Source organism: Lissotriton vulgaris, chromosome 3_1 (genome assembly GCF_964263255.1).
Source record: "Lissotriton vulgaris chromosome 3_1, aLisVul1.2, whole genome shotgun sequence".
Taxonomy (NCBI): Eukaryota; Metazoa; Chordata; class Amphibia; order Caudata; family Salamandridae; genus Lissotriton; species Lissotriton vulgaris.
The window spans coordinates 1,665,203,312-1,665,223,069 of NC_141689.1; the positions used below are offsets into that span (position 1 = coordinate 1,665,203,312).

The 19,758-nt window shown below is 45.4% G+C and overlaps 1 protein-coding gene across 1 annotated transcript; it reads left to right on the top strand.

Annotated features, from left to right (window-relative positions):
• Nucleotides 1–4,851: 4,851 nt before the first annotated feature.
• LOC147728325 (thioredoxin-like) lies at nt 4,852–16,513 on the top strand. Its single transcript, XM_086963267.1, has 5 exons — nt 4,852–4,875; nt 7,510–7,614; nt 14,866–14,925; nt 15,606–15,677; nt 16,451–16,513. The coding sequence occupies exons 1-5, from the start codon at nt 4,852–4,854 to the stop codon at nt 16,511–16,513; spliced, it is 324 nt and encodes a 107-aa protein (XP_086819393.1).
• The last annotated feature ends 3,245 nt before the right edge of the window (nt 16,514–19,758 follow it).

A 19,758-nucleotide genomic window follows, 5' to 3' on the forward strand; every position in this document is an offset into this window, starting at 1 on the left:
TATTCAAGGAGAGCCAGCGGGAGTAATGTCTGCAGTTAAAATCAATTGTAATGCACTGCATTCCTTGGTTCGAATCCCTTTATTGTGTCCACATCTGGGTCATGAAGTCTCTAGGCTGCTGATAAACCACCATATTGCAAGTCAGAAGCTGAACAACCTGTAAAAGATGTCATTCTGTTTCTGGTGAAAACCTTTTCTTCTGCTGTGTAAGTTATAGCACAACTGGAAGTATCTACTTGTCTTTTACTGTCCATCTGTGTCCTGTGCTTCTTTGGTCTATGGGTTGGAGCCCTCATTTGGTTACTGCAACAACATTTTGAGGCTTGTACTCTCCCCACAGTCAGCCTGACACCCAACCCTTTCTCCGCTTACTGAACAGACCCTGTTAGTAACTGGTTTTCGTTTCAGTTAACATCAGCCAATCTGGTCTGTCAACTTTCAGTGCGCGATTGGCATAGCCAATAGGTCTCGCCTTTAGGACCTTATAAGCAGTGCTTTAAATGGGCCGGTACTCACCGGTACTGAGTACCGGCACTTCCTAAATTTATCACTTTGAGTACCGGCACTTCTCTACTGCCCGAGGAGAGTACCGGTACTCATGAAAAGGTCTGCTCGTGGCTGTGCTGTTGAGCCGGAATGGGACATGTCACTGGCAGCCGAGTCGCCGCTTATGCAGCCCTCTCCCGCCCATCAGAGCCCCAGCTGAGCTATTCAGCAGGGCTCTTTTATATAATGCCCGATGCTCGCCGTCATGCTGTGCTTGACAGAGCTGGGTGGAGATTCATTTTACCTGCTAGTGTGCGCGCGTGTGATTTTCAAAGCGCAGCACTTCAGGTAGTGAAAAGTTAAGTCAGTGCAGGGTAACACTTTGAACATAAGAAATGTTATCAGACAAAAGGGCGGCGGAATTTCACACGTCCTTTCTCTTGATCTGATGGTTAATGCCCAGACAATGCGATCGAAGAGGCCCCTGGAGTGCTAATCTAACTGTTTTCTGCACTGAGGCGCCCACCTTCCTAACGCCAAATGCCTCAAGGTATGTTTCTTATATGCCCAGGCTGTGGCAGGATGTTGCCTTGCGTGCCAGCCGGCCCCAGTGCACCCATGAAATTCCCCTGCTGCATGGAGTTGAAGGAGGAGGCCGGTGTTCGAGAATCCATCACCTGCCCACCTCCTCCTGACCTCTGCCCCAGACTCACCACGCCATTGTGAGCCTCATGGTGGCAGCAGAGGGCACAGGCAGAGACACTGCAGCAGGGCTCGCCATCTGACTCCCTGAAGAAGAGACAGGCTAGAGATCCACGCGGTGCCAGGCCAGCAGCTCCTCGGTGGATCGTTCTGACAGCTGTAAAGAGATAATTTAATATTCTCCTGCTGCTGACATTTAAAATGTTTGTTACGAAAATGATTATGGGGCTCCAGCACGGCAGGGGGCCTTGCAAATGGGCACACTAGAGTTGTCTGTCTGGGCTGAATATGCCCTACGTTTTGTCTAAACTAGCAGTTTTGCTGATTTATTAGTAGTGCAAAGTGTTTACCATCCCTGCTTGACAGTGACACTACAAAGCAGCACCCTTTATTTTCTCAGCACAGTTAGACGTTCTAAATCAGAGATAACTTATGGGATTATTGTTGCCGCTGTCGAGAAGTCAGAGTTTTCTCTACTGACAGTTTGCACTATGACCATTGAGTAGCGTAGATGGTTAAAGTGCCTTCAAAAAGGCATATTGTATTGTACTGTATTGTATGTAGATAGCTCAGTGAGTTGCTGTTTTTTCACAGAGATCCCTTTGTTATATGTGGTTTGGCCGCACCTGAAGCTGAGGTTGGGGTGGAGGGTGCTGATTTTTATTGAAATTAAATAATAGCTTCAAAAGCACCTGCTGCCGAGTTTGACTTCCTTGTTGCTCAAATGAGTGCAATTTCTGATATTTGTCTACTTCCATTGACTTCATACCATGGTTATGCTCGCTATAATGTGCCCCTCTAAGTGTTACACATCTAGTTGTTGCCTGACTCTCGTAAATCCACTGAATCTATGAAAATGTCACACATACGCAATCTGAAACATTAGCAGCTCGACTCAAATGTGTCATTTTTTTATATTTATACGATTCCCTCATTTTGCTAGTGAGAAAGTGTCACTCATATTGTGATGTCACTCATAATTACAATGAAAATATGAAAATGTCACACATAGCAATCTGAAACCTTGGCAGCTCTGGGGTCCATTCTGGCCCTGTGCTGTCAACACATTCACACTATCCTCTGCATTTGCGTAAACACAGAAATCCTGGCAATCCCATGGCAGTGGCAATTAAAAAAGCCATACTGAAGAGTATAACATGGCTTTTAACATGCCGAAATCTTTTGTGTGTCTGCTTATGTTTGTCTGTTTGCCTGCATGTGTAAGCCTGTTTTTTAGAGAAAAAAGTGAGAGAGAAAGAATCAAGAAACTCTCTGGAGGTATTTTAAAGAAAATGGGTGGCCCTTTGTGTGTACATGTCTGCTCGGCGACAAAGGTTCATAAATAACGTAGTAGGGAGGGTTGGTGAGTGAGTGAGTGGATGGGTGGATGAGTGAGCCAGGGTGGATGTGCAGATGAATGGATGGATGAGTGAATGGATGGGTGAAAGAGGGTGGATGATTGGATATAAGGGCCGATGATGGGTGGATAAGTTAAATATTGAATGGATTAATGAAAGGTAGAGGATGGATGAAAGGGTGGATGGTGGATGAGTGAAAGGAGGGATTGGGTGAAAGTGTGGATGGAATGAAAGGGCGGATGGTATTAAGGAGTGAAAGGGTTGATGGATAGATGAGCGAAAGGATTGATGGATGAGTGAAAAGGAGGCTAAAGAGATGGATGAGTGAAAAGATTAATGGATAGGTTTACGGAAGGATGGATAGGTTTGGATATGAAGGGTGGACAGACGGAATGGTGACTGAATGATGGATGAAAAACTGAATAGACAACAGAATGTAAACAGTAAATGGTGAACATCAGCAGGTAAATGGTTGGATGAAAGGATGAATGGATAGATCGATGGACAAGACAAGAGATATCTTCTGGGGAGGGTCATGATGATTTGCCTGGTGCCATAAGAGCTTTGGTTCGAAGTGGGGATATTTTCAGTTTCTTCCTACTCACTTGCTCAAAAATATATAGTATTGTGCTAAACAACAGCAATTAACAGTATGGCATTAAGAAGGTGCAACTATTGAAAAAAAAAAAGGAAATGTTAACATATTATTGCATTTCTCTTTCATTTTGTGTAATGAGTTAACCTGCTTTGTTTATATAAACACATTTATCATGTGTTTTGGTGCGTGCTGCAACTATTATAGAAGTCGTAAAGTATCATCATGTCCTGCCCTTAGCCCCGCCCCTAGCCCCGCCCACTCACTACAACGCTTGCGCATTTTAATGAGTACCTGCACTTATTTTTTCCCATTTAAAGCACTGCTTATAAGTATTATGTTATGCAGCACAATATCCGTGGTGCAACAAAATTAACTGTTGCATAGCTAAACACTTATAAGGTCCCAAAGGCGAGAGCTATTGGCTATGTCAATGCTTGTTTAATCAGCTGTGACCAAGAGTGGCATTTTATCTTAACTTTAAAACTGGATGTACTGTGTTTTATCTGAACTTTGCATTGGAATGATGATTTTCCTATTGCATGATTGTATCTTATATGGTTGTGATTGCTTCAGAATAAAGATGTGTTAGTGTTATTATGATTATTATTATTATTACCAGTACCATGTTTCTACAAATAAAGTTGGTCATGAAATGTTGCAATCTGCACATAGTGTCTTCAGACAAAATATATTTGAAAGTAACCTTATTCAACATAAGCCCTGAAATCATAACTTCTAATTAACAGAAGGAATTATACTGAAAATGTACATGTAATTTTAGATGTCATATTTTCACATATACTTTCCGAATCATAGTTTGATATTAGTTTATAAAACGTTACCTAAACATGTAGACAGATCTAATAGTTTACAGTTGATGTTTGTAAGCAACACCGGAATCTCTCTTGATATAAATGGCACTTTCTAGGTTCACAGAAGGAAATTGAACACATTTGTTCCCTGCTCAACAGAGGTGAGATCGTCATTTTTGCTCTGGGAAAAGGTCAGGCGTGTTGGCTACCGACAGGATCACTGCCCCTGCTACTGTGCCACCTCTAGACTCTGTCATGTACTGCATTCTTGAGTTACAAACAGATAAAAAATATAAACCAGCAGGCATAACTCACTGAACTCTGCTGATTGATTGTGTTTAGTCCTCGTCTTTTGTCTTCATTCTGTGGTTGTGCTCTGTCATTTTAAAGCGCTTGTACCCCGTTCTGAGGGGCCGAAGCGCATCGGACCTCAAGACCTGGATTAATGATGGTGAAAGATAAACAACGAGGACCAGAATGCAGTTGGAAAAGGTGCCTGGAAACAATCTCACCTAAGCGGCAACGTTCTTCACTCCAGAAGCACAGGTGCCCGTCGGAAGCACCTTCAGCCCCTCAACAATGCTGTCGGTGTGCATTCCAGATGTATATTTACAAAAAGAAGCTTTTTAAAAATATTTTTTATATATTCAATTCCCAACGTCTATGTCGGATAAAAAAGTAGAGTTGATTTTTTTGTTTTTTTGTTTAAAGATAAACGGAAATCCCGGCCCCACAGACGGCCCCGCGGCGCGGCTCCGCCCACTCCCACAGGTTTAAAAGCCCCTCGGGTAGCGCGTCTCCAGTACTAACCTTGTATTGGCTCTGTGCTGTTTGTGCGGTCGGTGCTACAGCAGATTTTCTATTGTACTTTTTTTTCGCTCGGCCTGTTATCAGCATGGTGAGGAAGATCAGGAGTGTGGTAAGTCTCTTGTTAAATCTGCGCTGTGGAATTATTATTCTTTTTCTGGAGAGGCCTGGAAGGGGGTTGGAGAGAACTAGTGCTCGTTTGTTCAAACAAACCACCTATTGAAAGCGAGAGGGGCGGAACTGCTCACTTGGACAGGTTTTTCTTTAAATTGTGATTCCTCGTAGTAGTAGGAAATTGTTTCTCTAATTTGGTATTAATTAGTAGAGGTGAAGCCCAGCTCGTGGTACTGTTGGAATCTTGAGTTTTTATGTGGCTTCTGCTTGCCTCCTCGCTCTACCCTGGATGTGTGATCTTTGGGGCTAGAGCTGGCGACTCTCGGCGTCGGCTCCACATCCTGTGATTCCCATCAAAGCCTTCGTCTCACCCGTGTGTACGCAATGAATGTGACCTAATGTAACTGGTGTTGATGTAAAGAGCTCTAAATGAAACCTCCAGAAACCAGCATGGCGGTAAAAGCAACGCCTTAACCTAATGAAATCCAATGAATACCGATTGACTGGCCGGTTTGTACAAAGTGAAACCAGAAAACATGCTTAATTATGTGACCTTGCGCACCGTTTTCTTCATTATCGCATGTATATGAAGGCTCTTTGAAAGGTGGGTTCAGACCACAAGTTGTACTAATACCTCTTTGACTTGATAAAACTGCGGTTGCTGAATAATCTGGGTCCAGTACAGGGTGTAAATGACTGGCCTCTCTCTTACTATTTAAACATGCACCATTAGAGAACTATCACTCGATACATTCTTATTGATGCGGTGTCATGAGACTTATTTCAAAGCCTTTCCATGTTCAAGAAATATACGAATTGAGTTTTGAATGAACTTTATCATATTTTAAGTGATGGTTGTTGTATGATTTACTTAGCAAACCTTTTCAGGGCTCGGCTCGTGCTCTGAGATCCGAGCGAGACCCCTGAGTCTGATCTGCCAGTTAATTTGTTGCCTCGCCTGTCTCTCTTAGGCGCAGCTGCCAAGTTTCTCCAGGCTAGCAACTAGTTTGAGCTTTTAGCCAATGGGATCGCGAGCGCGCAATAAACCGCATCTTCATGTTCATAGCCGTGTTTGTGACTCCAGTCAGTTTCAGGCACATTGGGCTTTAAGGGGCGTTGGGTTAAGTCTCCGCAGGCGACTGTAAGTTAATGTAACTGTTCTAATAGTCCCGTGTGGCTAATTGTTTATCTGATATTTTGCCAGTCAATGGCCAGTTTGAAGTTTCTTTTTGACCTTCCCTCTGCTGCTAGGCGCTTTGTTTTGAGTTGGTCTGGTCCTTAGTAAACCCGTTCCCATCACTCTCATCCATGGGAGAGTACTGATTAGATACGTCACAAGTGTGGCTTTTACTCAGTGTCCTAGGGCCGCCCCTAACGTTTGGTTCTCTAAAGACCTCGTGAAGTCTGTAATAAACAGCACCCTTTTAGATATCGGAGTCTCGGCGTAGAACAAGGGGTGCATGTGGTGGGTCCCTGCACATTCCTCAGGAGTAACCTGAGGATCCTGATTGTGGCATGTAGATTAGTCTCAATGCAACTTCGAGGCTCCAAACATAGGTGTGTGAAACTCACTTAATTTGCTTTTGCAAAATTGTGACTCTGCAAGGTACATAAAAATGTTTCATTTGAACTTGACCTGCTTCTCCTCCTTGGGTAGTGCTAAACAAATGCTGCAAACAAGAACTTATTTCTGGTTATACGTTCTTAAAAGCAAAGATGTTGCAGGAATTGCTCCACGTGGTGGAATGCTATAATTTAGCACTAGGTGAATTCGTAAAAGATTAGAGTTGTATTGAATATTACCAGGACCTGGGGGCATATATCAAGGGGGTTTATCTCCGCTTTTTGGGCTTTAAAAGCCAAGAAAGCGGAGATAAAATTATCTCCCTATTACCTAGCTGTCGCTAACACCAGTTAGCGACAGCTAGTAGGAGATGGCGACCATCTTGGGCCCCACTTTGCATGTCAGTGAAATTTATCACTAATGACATGCAAAGTGGGCCTGCCAAGATGTTAGCGACTGAAAACAGTCGCTAACATCGCTATCTGCTATTACCAACTTTTGGAGATATTCGCGCTAAGCTCGAATATCTCCAAAACCTAACACCTGCCCTGAGCAGTTCCTAGCCATGTTATCCAATGGAAGGTGGATAACATGGCTAAGAGCATTAGCTCGGTAATGCATGAATATCGCTGACTTTTCAGCGATATTCATGCATTGCGGCGATTTTTATCGCATTTGCGATAAACCTTGGTAATACCAAGGTTTATTTGCGGTAAAAATCGCCGCAGCTCAGCGGTAAATTTATGTCTCTAACCAAGCAATAGCGATGATTATCGCTATTGCTTGGTAATATGCCCCCTTGTTCCTTATGCCAACTAGTGTACGTTGTAACTTGCAGGTAGCAATCTGTCTTGGGGTGAAACTCGTATGTAAAACAATCCAGGGCGATTTTCTCGTATCACTTGTTTGCAGCTCAAAAGCTGAACCTTGGCTGGAGTGCTCTGTGTAGGGCAGGAGGCGGGCATCTGTCATGGCTGCTACAGGCCAGATGAACTACAAAGGTAATTGGCAGAAGTCTTTCTAACTTCTCAATGATTACATTACCAATCTGTTCATTTTTTTTTCCAGGCTCAGTTTGATGACATACTGGCACTGTCCCACTCGAAGCTGGTCGTTGTAGACTTCACGGCGTCTTGGTGTGGGCCATGCAGAACGATCGCACCTGTGTTTCAGGTAAGTAAGTCCCTCTTTAATGCGATATATGTTAGGACCCAGTTATCGAGGCATCCCCTGCCGTGTGAAGGACTGCAAATAGGTCTGGCTTTGTGCCCTGCTGAATCTGATGGGGAGCCTGACCTCCCTATGGCATCACCAGTCCCCATAAATGGGATCGGCAGCCTTACAATCCACTGCACTTAGTGGAGCCGCAGCGGGTAGCGAAGGGTTGCCCACAAGGTACTCCAACTCTGACTGGCTCTCCTGCTATGGAGGACATGCCCGGGACAAGGGTAGCCCTGTCTGTGGCTGGGCCACCCCACTTGCTTCCTATAATCAAGAAAAGAGGGTTCCCGATTCGAATATAGGCAGGGTGGTCGGGGGAATATCGTGGAACCAGAAAAACAGGTGACTATCTGCCACCCTCAAGGTGTATTTTCTAGTTCCCCCTCACTTGCTTCATCTGAAAGGCATTGTAACTATTTAGACAGTGGCTCCTCTCGGCTCGTACGCTAAAGGGTTTACCCCATCATAGTACAGCAAGCATTAAAGTGCTGAAGTTTATAAACTTTTATAGGAGGACCCTGGGGTGCGAGGGAGAACATTTGAGCAGCATGTGAATTTTATAAAATCATTTCCTTTCTGCCTCCGCATTTCAGTGGCACCAACATTTGAACTTTTATTACTTCAGTGCACAGAAGTTCTTTTTAGGTCTGGTGAGCTCTTTCTTTGCCTTGCACTAAACAAACCTTTTTAGCTGACCGGATTCGTTCCTCACGGATGCAGCAGCCTCTGCATGTGCTCTAAATGTTAAGGGCAGCATCTCTTATCTCCTCTCACTGGTGAAATGCCCTGGCTGTAAACCCCAGACTTCACAGGGGGTGCAGACTGAATGAGACACACGGGCGTCTACAAGTGAGAACGTGTACAGACTGTTTGTTACAGGCAGTCTTCGTTTTCGGTAGTACCCACAACTAGGGGAAAGCACTTTGCCTAAACCCCGTTTTTCCGATGACCTTACTGGTATCACTTAAGTGATTTGCTCAAAATCACAGAATGTTGTTGAGACAACAGCTGAGACTCAACACTTTATTCCCCAGGCCTGATGTCGGCTGTTCTGTCTAATGAGCACTGCAACACATCCTCTCCCCCCCCCCCACGACCACCTACTTCTCCACTCAAATTAAGCATACAAAGCACAAGTTTTGAGACATTTTCTATAGCGCAGCATCCTCCTACTTAAGTTAAGGGGTCCCAATATGCAATGCTTGGAGAAACTGCATAGCTTTAGCCATACCTAGTTTTGCATTGCCATTGTTTATTTTAGTTGTAACCAGTGATTGAGTTTCCACTTTTTGTATTTTAAAGACTGCGGATGTCTCACTGCACTCTATGCCAGTCCACTCTACTCTTTACCACTCTATACTACGCCACTTTATCTGCACCGCTCCACTTTCTCACTACAATATAAGCAGTGCCACCATACACAACTTTACACCACTGTGCTTCATACCACATTTGCACTACACAAATTCACACCACACATTACACAACTAACCATTACAATCCACATAATTGCACTCAAACCACAAACCTCCACTCTATAACACAAGCTTAAAAGACATTGCCATTTACAACGTCAATAGCTCTTAAATAAAAAATGCAAGACCTATTGCTTTGCTAATGTTTGTTTCAGTGGATAACCTGCTGCTTGCCTACTCGTCCAGTGAGTTTCTGTCCACCGCGCTTTCAGTTTTGAAGTGCCCCCCCCCCCCCCCCCCCCGCCGCAACACACTATACAAACATCAGTCTTGATTTGAACCGTTCACACAAAGCGGTTGTAGTAACAAGTAAAGAAATAGCAACCTTTCTTTCCCCAGAAGCCTTACTGGGTGCTGGCACCTTGACTCTAAAGTGCCAGTTTATGCACTAACACTGCAACGCGAGCGAGGTTCCTGGCTACTGCTAAAATAAACTCATACCAGCGGTCACCCGCGCTTTGTAATTTTTTTCTTGCTGACCAAGTCAGGCCACTTACATTTAGACCCTGTGCTCCTGTCCAGGGTGGCCCTGCTCTCAGTTCACACGATTTTTTTTTTTAATTATTTTTTTTTAGCCCCAGTGTTGATTTCTGTCTAACATGGTAAAGCACAAGACCACCTACGGTTGACTCCTCTAGACCAACATAAGCTCTCCTGGACTGCTTAAGGCGCGCGGTGGGAGTAGTCTCATAAGGCACTGAGCAGGTGGAGCGCCATCTGTCGCTCTCCTGACCTTCCAAGCCCTGCACCAGTCCGGCTTGGTGTGCAAAACTGTTGTGGCAAGTAACGACCTAGATGTGCAGTCAAGTTGAAGCAACCGAGCCAATACCTGCTGGCTCCTTGGATTAAATCCACATTTAAGGAAAGGTCCAAAGCCGTGAGGTAGGACCACAATTTTAATAAACGGCCTATAAAAGTATATGGAGATTCACTCTCTGCTCCATCCCTGGAGCCAAACCTAGAGTGGATTGATTGCACTTTAAGTGGGAAACTCATCACCAGGTTCAGGTTAGGATTAGTGATGCGGGAGCTTGGCTTCCTGCTTGGTCAACTTGAGCTCTCAATTTCTGATCTGTCCATGTGATCCTGTTTCATTTCACTATCTATATCTATAACAAATATTGTCTATAACAAATATTGTCAATTAACACTGTTAACAGGGATTACAACTTCTAGATCCCTAGTGTATCTGAAACCGCTAGAGTCTCCACGAACTGTTAACATCTGTTCTTAAAGTGCTATTAGTAGACTGAAATCATTAGTTTTTAACTTAAAGGTTTTATCCTGTGATGGAAGCTTTAGGCACTTTATTGTACCAAAATTGTATGTTGCCACTATGCCCTGCACTTTACATGCCAGATAAGTCTGTGGAATTTACTTCCTTGACACATTAAATAACTGGTGTAATTACAGAGAATTGCAAGTTTCTGGCTTTTAGCCAAGGTGTTTTAACGCTTTGTATATATTTTTAAGTGATTGTTATGGCCACACTTATGAGTAGATTTTATTTTTTTTGTACGCAGGTAGGACAGTTCTCCATAATCTGCCAGGTCCTCAGTTTGTTTAAACCCTCTGAGACTCATGGCAGCATGCCTTAAAGGCTGCTCTATCCTAGACTAGTTGGGGTGACAGTTACTTGCATTAAAAGGTGGTAAAGATGAGTTTTGGACAGAACATAGCCTGAAGGTTGTAAGAATTCTGCAATACATGGATGCAGAGATCTATCCACCCATGCTAATTATCAATGTTTTGAATTTAACTTCTGTATTTCGAGGACTTTTTGCTCTCAGCAAACACTTGCTACATTGACGCAAACCTTCATGCTCTTGTGCTATAGACATTTAAGGCGGTAAGATTTCCACACATTTCTTCAGTACTTCCAATGGTGTCCTTCCTGCGTCCTGCAGGACCGCATACTAATGTGTTCCATCGTGAAACCTTCATTTTACTCTTCTGCAAGTGGGGGCTCCAGAAGGTAGAGCCTACTTATGGATTGGGTACTGATCAGAGAGAGGACCTGACTCTACACTTCATAGGCATGTCCTCTGTAGTGCACTGTTATCAGCTCGCTGAAGGGTCGATTCATAAATGTACTTGGAGATGGACAAGGAGGCCCAATTGATGCAAATGCTTAAAGTGCGCCCAAGTCAAACTTCGATACTAATTTGTTAACAACTAGAGGCACAACGAGGCTGCACCTTAAAAGGGCCCTTTCTACTGTGGTCTGATTGCCATGAACTCTTTTTGATTGAACTGGTTAATTGTTAAACTTCGGATAGCATGTCTGTTTCTTATTATTGTGAAATTATTTACTCGTCCCGTGTGCATCCTACTTCGTGCTGGTGTTTGATGGTAAATAAATGCCATACATGAGTTTGAGTTTGAGTTTGAGTTTAAAATTACTTTTAGAGCGCACGTATACCAGCGGTTTCTTGGCGCTATAACTAACATGGATCCGGGGCTAAAAGGCTAGGAGAGCTAAGGAGTGTTATTCGAAAGACTTTGTGAATAAGTGGGTCTTGAGGTGTTTACGGAATTGAGAGTAGAGAGTGATGGTACGGAGTTCAAGGGGAAGGGAGTTCCAAAGGGTTGGGGCAAGGGTGGCAAATTTAGAGCCTCCCCACTTCTTTCTCCGGTAGCGTGGGATGGTGAGGAGGGATTGGGAAGACGAGCGGAGTTCCCTGGTGGGAACGTAAGGAACGATCTCGGAGGAGATGAACGCTGGTGCCAGGCCAAGTCGGGCCAGGAAAGTGATGGAGGCGAGCTTGAATTGAATTCTGGCTCGCACGGGGAGCCAGTGTAGAGATTTCAGAAGAGGGGTAGAGTGGTGAAATTTAGGAAGTTTGAAGGCCAGGCGGGCCGCCTGGTTTTGTATCTGCTGTAGGCGCCGCAAGCTATATGCAGGAATGCCGGCATACAGGGCGTTGCCGTAATCCAGGCGGGACACCACCATGGCCAGGATGATACGTTTGGAGAGCATTGAAAGTGAAGAAGTGAGACACCCTGCGTATAGTGCTCAGTGAAAGGAAAGAAGATACCACAGAGCTAACCTGGGAGTGAAGGGTGAGTTGAGAATTGAGTTTTATGCCTAGGGTTTTGACAGAGGAGGAGGGTGCAGGAGAGGGGCCAAGAGATGGAGGCCAGAAAAGAGAGGACCAGGGGCTGGATGAACCGCCCGTCAACACCAACTCGGTTTTGTCGGGGTTAAGTTTGAGGTGATTGTGGTTCATCCAGTCCCTGATATGGAGCATGACAGATTGAAAGTTTAGAACAGAAGAGGGGGAAGAGGATAGATTGAAAACAAGCTGGAGGTCATCCGCATAATTAAATACGGCGACCTCCATCTGTTGGAGAGAGAAAATCAGAGGAGCGATGTACAGATTAAACAGGAGGGGGGAGAGGGAAGAACCTTGGGGAACCCCGCACTGAACTTTCCGGACGTCCGCTGTGAAGTCACCCAGGCGAACGGCCTGGGTGCGGTCGCTCAGGAAGGAGGATAACCAGACCAGGGCGGTCCCCCCGATCCCCGCCGCCTTGATACGGGAAAGTAAGATGGTGTGGTCCACCGTATCAAAGGCGGCTGAGAGATCGAGGAGCACAAGGGCCTGGTGCTGATTGGTATCCATACCCTCCCTGAGGTTGTCCAGGACCGAAATGACAACGGACTCCGTAGAGTGTGCGGGGCGGAAGCCGGCTTGGCGAGGGGCAAGGGCTCCATGCTTCTCCAAAGGAGCTCAGAGCGCAGGTGACATGGCGCTCGAGCACCTTGGCCAAAAATGGCAAGAGGGAGATGGGGCGGAAATTGGCAGGGACAGAAGGGTCTTCCCCGGGTTTTTTCAAAATAGGCACAATAACCGCGGACTTCAAGGGGTTGGGAACAACGCCTTGAGCAAGAGAGCTGTTAAGGAGGTGAAGGGGAGGGTCTGGGCAAGAGACAAAGATATGGCGGAGAATGTGAGCCGGACAGGGGTCAAGCGGAGAACCAGACTTGACCAGAGGCACCAAGGAGGTCAAACATTCCCTAGTGATGAAGGGGAGGGTGGTGAGTTCACCCTTGGGAGGGGGACATTGGGGGTCAACAAAGGAGGGAGAGGGGGGAGGGATGTTGGCCTTGATGGTAGCAATTTTATGAATGAAATAATTGTTAAGGGAAAGGCATAGTCTTCGGACGGGGCGGGCTTAAGGGTAGTTCTGTCCGAGAACGCCAGGTTGTGGACGATGGTGAATATCTCCTTAGACTGGTTTTCCGCAGCTAGAATTTTGGAGGAGAAATATGATGTTTTGGCCTCCAAGATGTCTTTTTTATACTGGATAAGGGTGTTGGTATACTCAGTTTTAAAGTGGGGCAATAGTTTCTCCTCCATGCCCGCTCCGCGCGGCGTACTTTTAGTTTGGTGGCCTTAAGCTCTTTGTTGAACCACCGATTGGCGTCCTTCTCACGTTTGGAGGTGATGCGCTTGAGCGGGGCAACGGAGTCGCGGCCGGAGGAGAGCCACTGGTCTATGGCATCAACCTGGGAGAAGGTGGAAAGGCCCTGTAGGGAGGGGAGGGAGGAGGTGAGAAGGGAGGAAAGATTTTCCAGGTTAACTCGCCCCCATGAGCGTACCCAGGTGTTTTTGGGGTGGGGGAGCTTAGCTGGGGGGTGGATAGGAAGGAAAAATGAAATCAGGTGGTGGTCAGACCAAGAACAAGGTGAAATGGAGAGAGATTCCACAGGGCAGTTCAGGGACCAGATCTGGTTAAGCGTATGACCTTTGATGTGGGTGGGGGAGTGAACATGGGATGTGAAGTTGAGGGATTGAAGGGTTTCGGAGAATTCCTTAGAGGACGGACATTCGGCGGGGTCGGAGGGCCAGAAATTAAAGTCGCCAAGGAGCAGAATGGAGGAGTTATTGACTGTAATGGTGGCCAAGACTTCCAAGAAGTCAGGGAGAAACTGTAGGGGGGATTGAGGAGGGCGGTAGGTAAGAAAGCAAGTCAGGGGGGGAGAGGTGGAAGTAGTGCGAATCACCAGAAATTCGGTGGTCGCAATGTCAGGCAGGGATAGAGTTTTAAAGGGAAGATCGGTACGTGCGATGACCGCCACGCCACCCCCGGCTCTGCCTGAAGGGCGGTCCGCCCTGAGGGCATAGTAAGTGGCCGGTAAGGTGGATAGTAGGGCCGGGAGGGAGTCATCGCAGAACCAGGTCTCAGTTAGGAAAAGAAGATCTGGGGCATGAAGATCCAGCAGGACCGAGAGTTCATGAGCATGGGCGACAGCGGACCGGTTATTAAGGTAGAGCCGTGAGGGCTTTGGGGGTTGACGAAGGGACAATGTTACAGAGCGAGAGATAGGGGTCAACTGTGGAGAGAGGGAGGAGAGGGGGGGCGGTGGGGGAGAGACCAAAGGAGGAAATGCGAGAGCAAATGGAGGCCGTGATGGGCCAGGGACCCTGGAAGCTGCGTAGTAGGTCCGGGGTATAGGTGATGAGCGGGGCGGAGTGACGTGCCCCTAGTCCCGGCCAGTCGCGGACGGGCGCAGATGGGCTTGCCTTAGGCGCGCCTTCGGCGCGCAATCGTCGCGCCCGCTGCGCTCGTCCGCTGCGCTTCCTCCCAAGACACATGAAATGGTTTTATTCGTATGTTCAAAGGTATGAAGTGTATAGTGTGGCCTGACGCATGTTTCTTAGCAGGTGTGAGTGTTTCCATGACGAGCATAACTTTGATTTTCATTATATACTTTCTGCAGAAGATCAGCACTGAGTACCGTGGTGTAGTATTTCTGAAAGTGGATGTTGATGACAGCCCGGTAAGTGAAACGGAGCCCTTAACACCGATACTGTGGTCAGTAAATGTAACTTTGCGAAACAGGGAGGCCCCACGCCCACCCCACTAAAAAAGAATTGAACTACAACTTGGAGTTGCCACTTGTTAGCCCTTAGCCAGAGAGATCTGACGCAGGCTAAAACAAAGTAGGGTTGCGTTTAGTTTTAAAATTCTTCTTAATTTAACATTTTCGCGGTCTTGGTTTGGAACTTCTTCTCTGCATTCCCAAATTGAGCAGAGCGGTTTTGAGGAGACCTACGAAAAGCACCTTTATTTTAAAAGTATTTTTTTTTTAGTCTCCGTGCACAGGTACTGGCTGAATTAACGAGAGGGTTACATTAAGTTTCTACAACCTGAGCATTTGAGTCCCTTTTTCTTGGCTGGCTTGGCAGTCTCCACGACTTGATTTTAAAATGTGTGGCCAATATACTTCTGTACTTCGAAGATGCATTTGCATCAACCTCCATTAACCTAATGTAATGAACTGCGGTAACTGCATCTGAACGTGTGGCATTCTACAGGTGCTGATGGTGACTCCTGGAGTCGTGGTTTGCGTGGCTGGGTGTGTAGAAGGCATGACACTCCCGAAAAACTGTCATTTCAATTATAACATTTACCATTAAAAGAATGTGCTTGAATTATATTGTCGTGTCTTCCTAACAGGTGTTGGCCGAAAGATACAGAATAGAAGCAATGCCCACCTTCATTTTCATCAAGGATTTTAAGAAGATATGTGTAGATTTCTGCTTTTCTATCACAATTTAAAGTTCTTTAAACAGCAAATTAAGACCCCCGCTATCAGCTGAACCCTTTGTTTCTTGTGGAAAACTAGAATTAAGTGCCACACAATAAGCAATGGAACTAAAATACCCGTATTGTGGTTTCTGACTCTTTAGCTGCAACGTTGGCTAGAGACCAACTAAGCTTCTTGGACCTTCATGGCATCAGCATTTTATGAACTGCTCCCTTTACGTCCATGGTACTGGAAATGGACGGGGGGGGGGGGGGGGGGCGGGGGGGCTCCTGTGCAAGTATATTGGAGGTCCCTTTCCGCTAATTTGATTCGGTGGATAGTTGAGGCCGCTGGGTGTGGCCGGTTATGCAAAGAAGCTGCTTTCTTTCACAGGGAGAAAACCACTAGAACATTTTTACAGATCTCCATTCGGATGTGTAAGGGCTGAACAAAATTGAAAAGCAGCAAGGTTTACATTGTGTGGTTTTTTTTTGGGGGGGGGGGGGGGGGAGGGAGTTTAAGCTTTTAATTTTTTTGTTATTTTTTTTTTATTTTTTTCCATAACAATTTTTCCGTGAGGGATTGTAATATGGTAAAGAAAATGTCCCACTCACTCACTGAAGTGAGCTGCGAAGAGCACTGTTAATCTTTTAATAGTATTTTCATACACCAGTTTACTCTTAACATTTGAGACGAGGATATTTTGTCCTGTCCTTGAGCTGTGATGTTGGTGTCTACAATAGGTTGTAGCTTATTTTCTCTTTTTTTTTTTTAGGTTGCTACAGTGAAAGGAGCTAACGAGGCTGCAATCAAAGCAAAACTGAGGGCACTTAGCTGATTTTAACACTTTTGTTGTTCTGCACTGTGGAAATCTGTTTTGTTCTGTTCTAGGACCACAGCAGATATGAAATTGTTGGAACTCGCATATTATATATAAACTTTTATTTAGATTAATAAACCAGTAGTATAGCAGGCCCTTTTAAGGGGCTGATTATTTAGGCATTAATTTATTTTTCTAATAAAAATATTTCACTTAACATCCCTTCCATCTACTTGATTTCATCAGTGATATTTGTGGTGTGGGGGGGGGCAGCAGTCTGCTTGACAGGCCTTTTATTTCCACTGAACATTCCTCGGTGCTCTGGAGCCCTTGGAGGCTTGTTTTTGAGAGTCCTGGTGCCTCTAACTTCCCAGCTTCCTGGGGCTAATTGGAACAGGCAAGGTCAGGCTTCAAGAGGAGGGAGTGTAGGTAGAGGTCTGTGATCAGAGTGACAGGAGAGATTCCACAAGGAGACTAAGGGAGCAGTGCTACTTGGAGCTTGTTTGCCAGGGCTGCTTTTGGTTTCCCAGTCTGGCCCGGACAAGCGTTGTTACGAATTTGGATCCTAAATGGTTATTATGTAATGGTCCAGGCACATGGAAGGGGTGGCAGGCTAGGGACCGTTTCAAGCTAGTGGATATACGCAACTGGGCTTTAGCCCAGGTTTGGCTCTTTACGCTTGGAGAATCCTATTGCACTCCTGTAGGAGAAACTAACTGTGGCCTACCCTCATCTCCTTGGAGGCTCTGGTCCTGAACCCCTTCATCATTCACATTTCAACTACCAGCACCAACCCAAACCTTGCAAATAGAGGGCTAATGCTAACCATGGTGCTACCATGCAGTTATTTTAGTGCTAACCCATGCAATAAGACCACTGCCCACAGCATTACAGGTCGCGTGTAATGACATGAATACCACAAACTTGAGTCCATGTTCCTAGTGTTGTACAATGATCCAAGCTGGACTGTCACCAGGGAAAGCAGATTTGCTTTGGAACATAAATCAAAAGTTGATTTAAGCTTTCATTGAAGTAAGAATCAACGGCTCTATAAATTTCTGTTCTAAGCAATATGCTTGATGTAAACTTTAAACTAGCACAGAAAAGCAATGGGTTTGTCTTGCAGAACAAATGGGCCTGCACATTGCGGGGGTTGTAAGCAACAGCAAGTGTTCATTATCTAGAACTGCTGATTTTCAAAGAACCAAAACTACAAAATCAGTATTGGGCAAAGGAGGGCTTCTTTTGTGCTCTTCCTGGGTAGAAGTGCTATTTATCCAGACTGCATTCTGTCTCTGAAAGTGAAGAGCGCCAAGAGCAAAGTGGGCTGAACTTTGCTCTATAATGTACTACACCTCTGTCACTGTGAGACCAGTATAGAGAGGGATCTCATCACCCCCTGTCCCCAAGCAAGCGCACAAAATGCAGGGGCAAACACTGGTGGAGAATGCGATGGACTTGTAGAGTGCAGAAGAAAGAAGCCCAAAGAGCGAGCCTGGTGGGCAAAGGCTAGTTGTAGGCGGGGGTTCACCTGGTTTAATGACTGGAGTGGCAACATGACCAGGTATTGGTGTGACCAGAGTGATCCTTTGGATAGTGACTAAGTGTGTGTTGCTGAAAAGGACATCTACGGCATGGCCTACAATGGCTGTGGAATTGAGAATTGGCATGTCTAGGCCAGTGACCAGGATTTTGGGGTGTAGCATTTAGGTTAGATTTGGTTTCATTTATTTTTAAAATGGATGAGCACCCCCCAACTTTCTGGCTGTGATTGTCAGACTGATAGCCCGGTGGAACTACTCAATGCAATACAGGCGCCATATCCTCCCCCTATGAGTCCGTTATTAACTGACACAGAACGTAACTTTTGATAAGTCCAATATGGTACTTTTATGTGTGCTGCAGAAGAGTGAGGACTCTGAAGTTGTAGGGTGTGTTCTGTTGGCAGTTGTTACTTTGAACCCCCTGCGAAAGGCTGTTTCTTTTCACTGGGTGGGGGGTTGTGGGCAGGACTGGTTGATGACAAGATGGGTAGTGGAGTTGCACAAAAGGTAGGCTTGGGTTATGAAGTGTTGAGAAGGAGTTTGCTTATGTTTAAATTATATGGGTGAAGGGTAGAACATGAGGGCAATCTGTCTGATTTCAGCAATGGATGAGCTACATGCAAGTGTTTGTATTGAGTGATTGGTATATTTATTGCTTGTAAGGTAGAGGTTTAACTTGTTGTATTTCGGAGTGGGTGCACCTAGGTATTTTAGGATGCTTGGGTGTTGAGTGAGATTTTGTTAGTCTCATTTTTTGTGGTGTTAGGCTTCATTTTGTAGTGTCTTGAGGGTGTCTTCTTAATGAGAAGGGCTGGTGGGTTGTGAAGCTGAAGAAGAAAGGGGCTAGAATTGGGTGTGATGAGAATCTGAGTGGCTAAATTGGTTTGGAGCAATGGTTTTAGGTTAAGTGGGGGAAGGTTTTGCCTTATTGGTGGATCAGAGGGATGTCTGGTGAAGCAATATAATAAGAGTTTAAAGGTTTTAGTATGGGGTAGAAAGTGGAATTTTGATTAGGCAAAAGGTAGCTCAAAGATTTGGTTGTGAATGTGGGTTATAAAAATTGGGTTTCTGGTTGGCCGAGGTCTGCAACCTGGAGCAGCAGGAGCCTCAATCCTAGTCCAGGTAAGTCACAACACACCCTAAATTCTGTGATCACCTTCTGGTAGCTTGGCACAGCAGTCTGGCTTAGTTTAAGAGGCAATGTGTAAAGTATTATTGCAACCCGTTAAACAACATGGTAAAAAAAATTGGAAATGGACTAGGTCTCATTTATTTGATTGAGCGTTTGGCTTTGTAAATGGCAATGTGTTTTACCCATGTGTTATGGAGTGCATGAATGCATATGTAGTGGAATTATGTGGGTTGGAATTGTTTGTGGAGCAGCATGACGCACACGTGAGGAGAGTGGCAGAAGGAAATTGAGAAGAGCAGTGTGAGGCACACGGACAGAAGAGCAGCATGAGGCACAAGGCCTGAGGGAGGAAAAGAGCAGAGTGAGGTAAAAGAACGGAGGGAAGAGCAGAGCAGCGTGAGGCACAAGTATGAAGAAGAGCAGTGTGAGGCAAATTATGGTCCCCTTTTTTAATATATAAAATGAAAGATGTAGGAGCAGAAAATTAGCTTTTGGGAGTTTTACATAGCGTGAACTAGACCCGAAGGTATCGGAGCGCTTTACAGAAGCACCAGTTGCATTACAGAGGGACACAAATATTTTTTTTC

Coding starts and splice junctions, on each gene's coding strand:
- LOC147728325 (XM_086963267.1), top strand. CDS start 4,852: ATGGTGAGGAAGATCAGGAGTGTG. Junction 4,876..7,509: donor TGAGGAAGATCAGGAGTGTG/GTAAGTCTCTTG, acceptor TTTTTTTTCCAG/GCTCAGTTTGATGACATACT. Junction 7,615..14,865: donor CGATCGCACCTGTGTTTCAG/GTAAGTAAGTCC, acceptor TACTTTCTGCAG/AAGATCAGCACTGAGTACCG.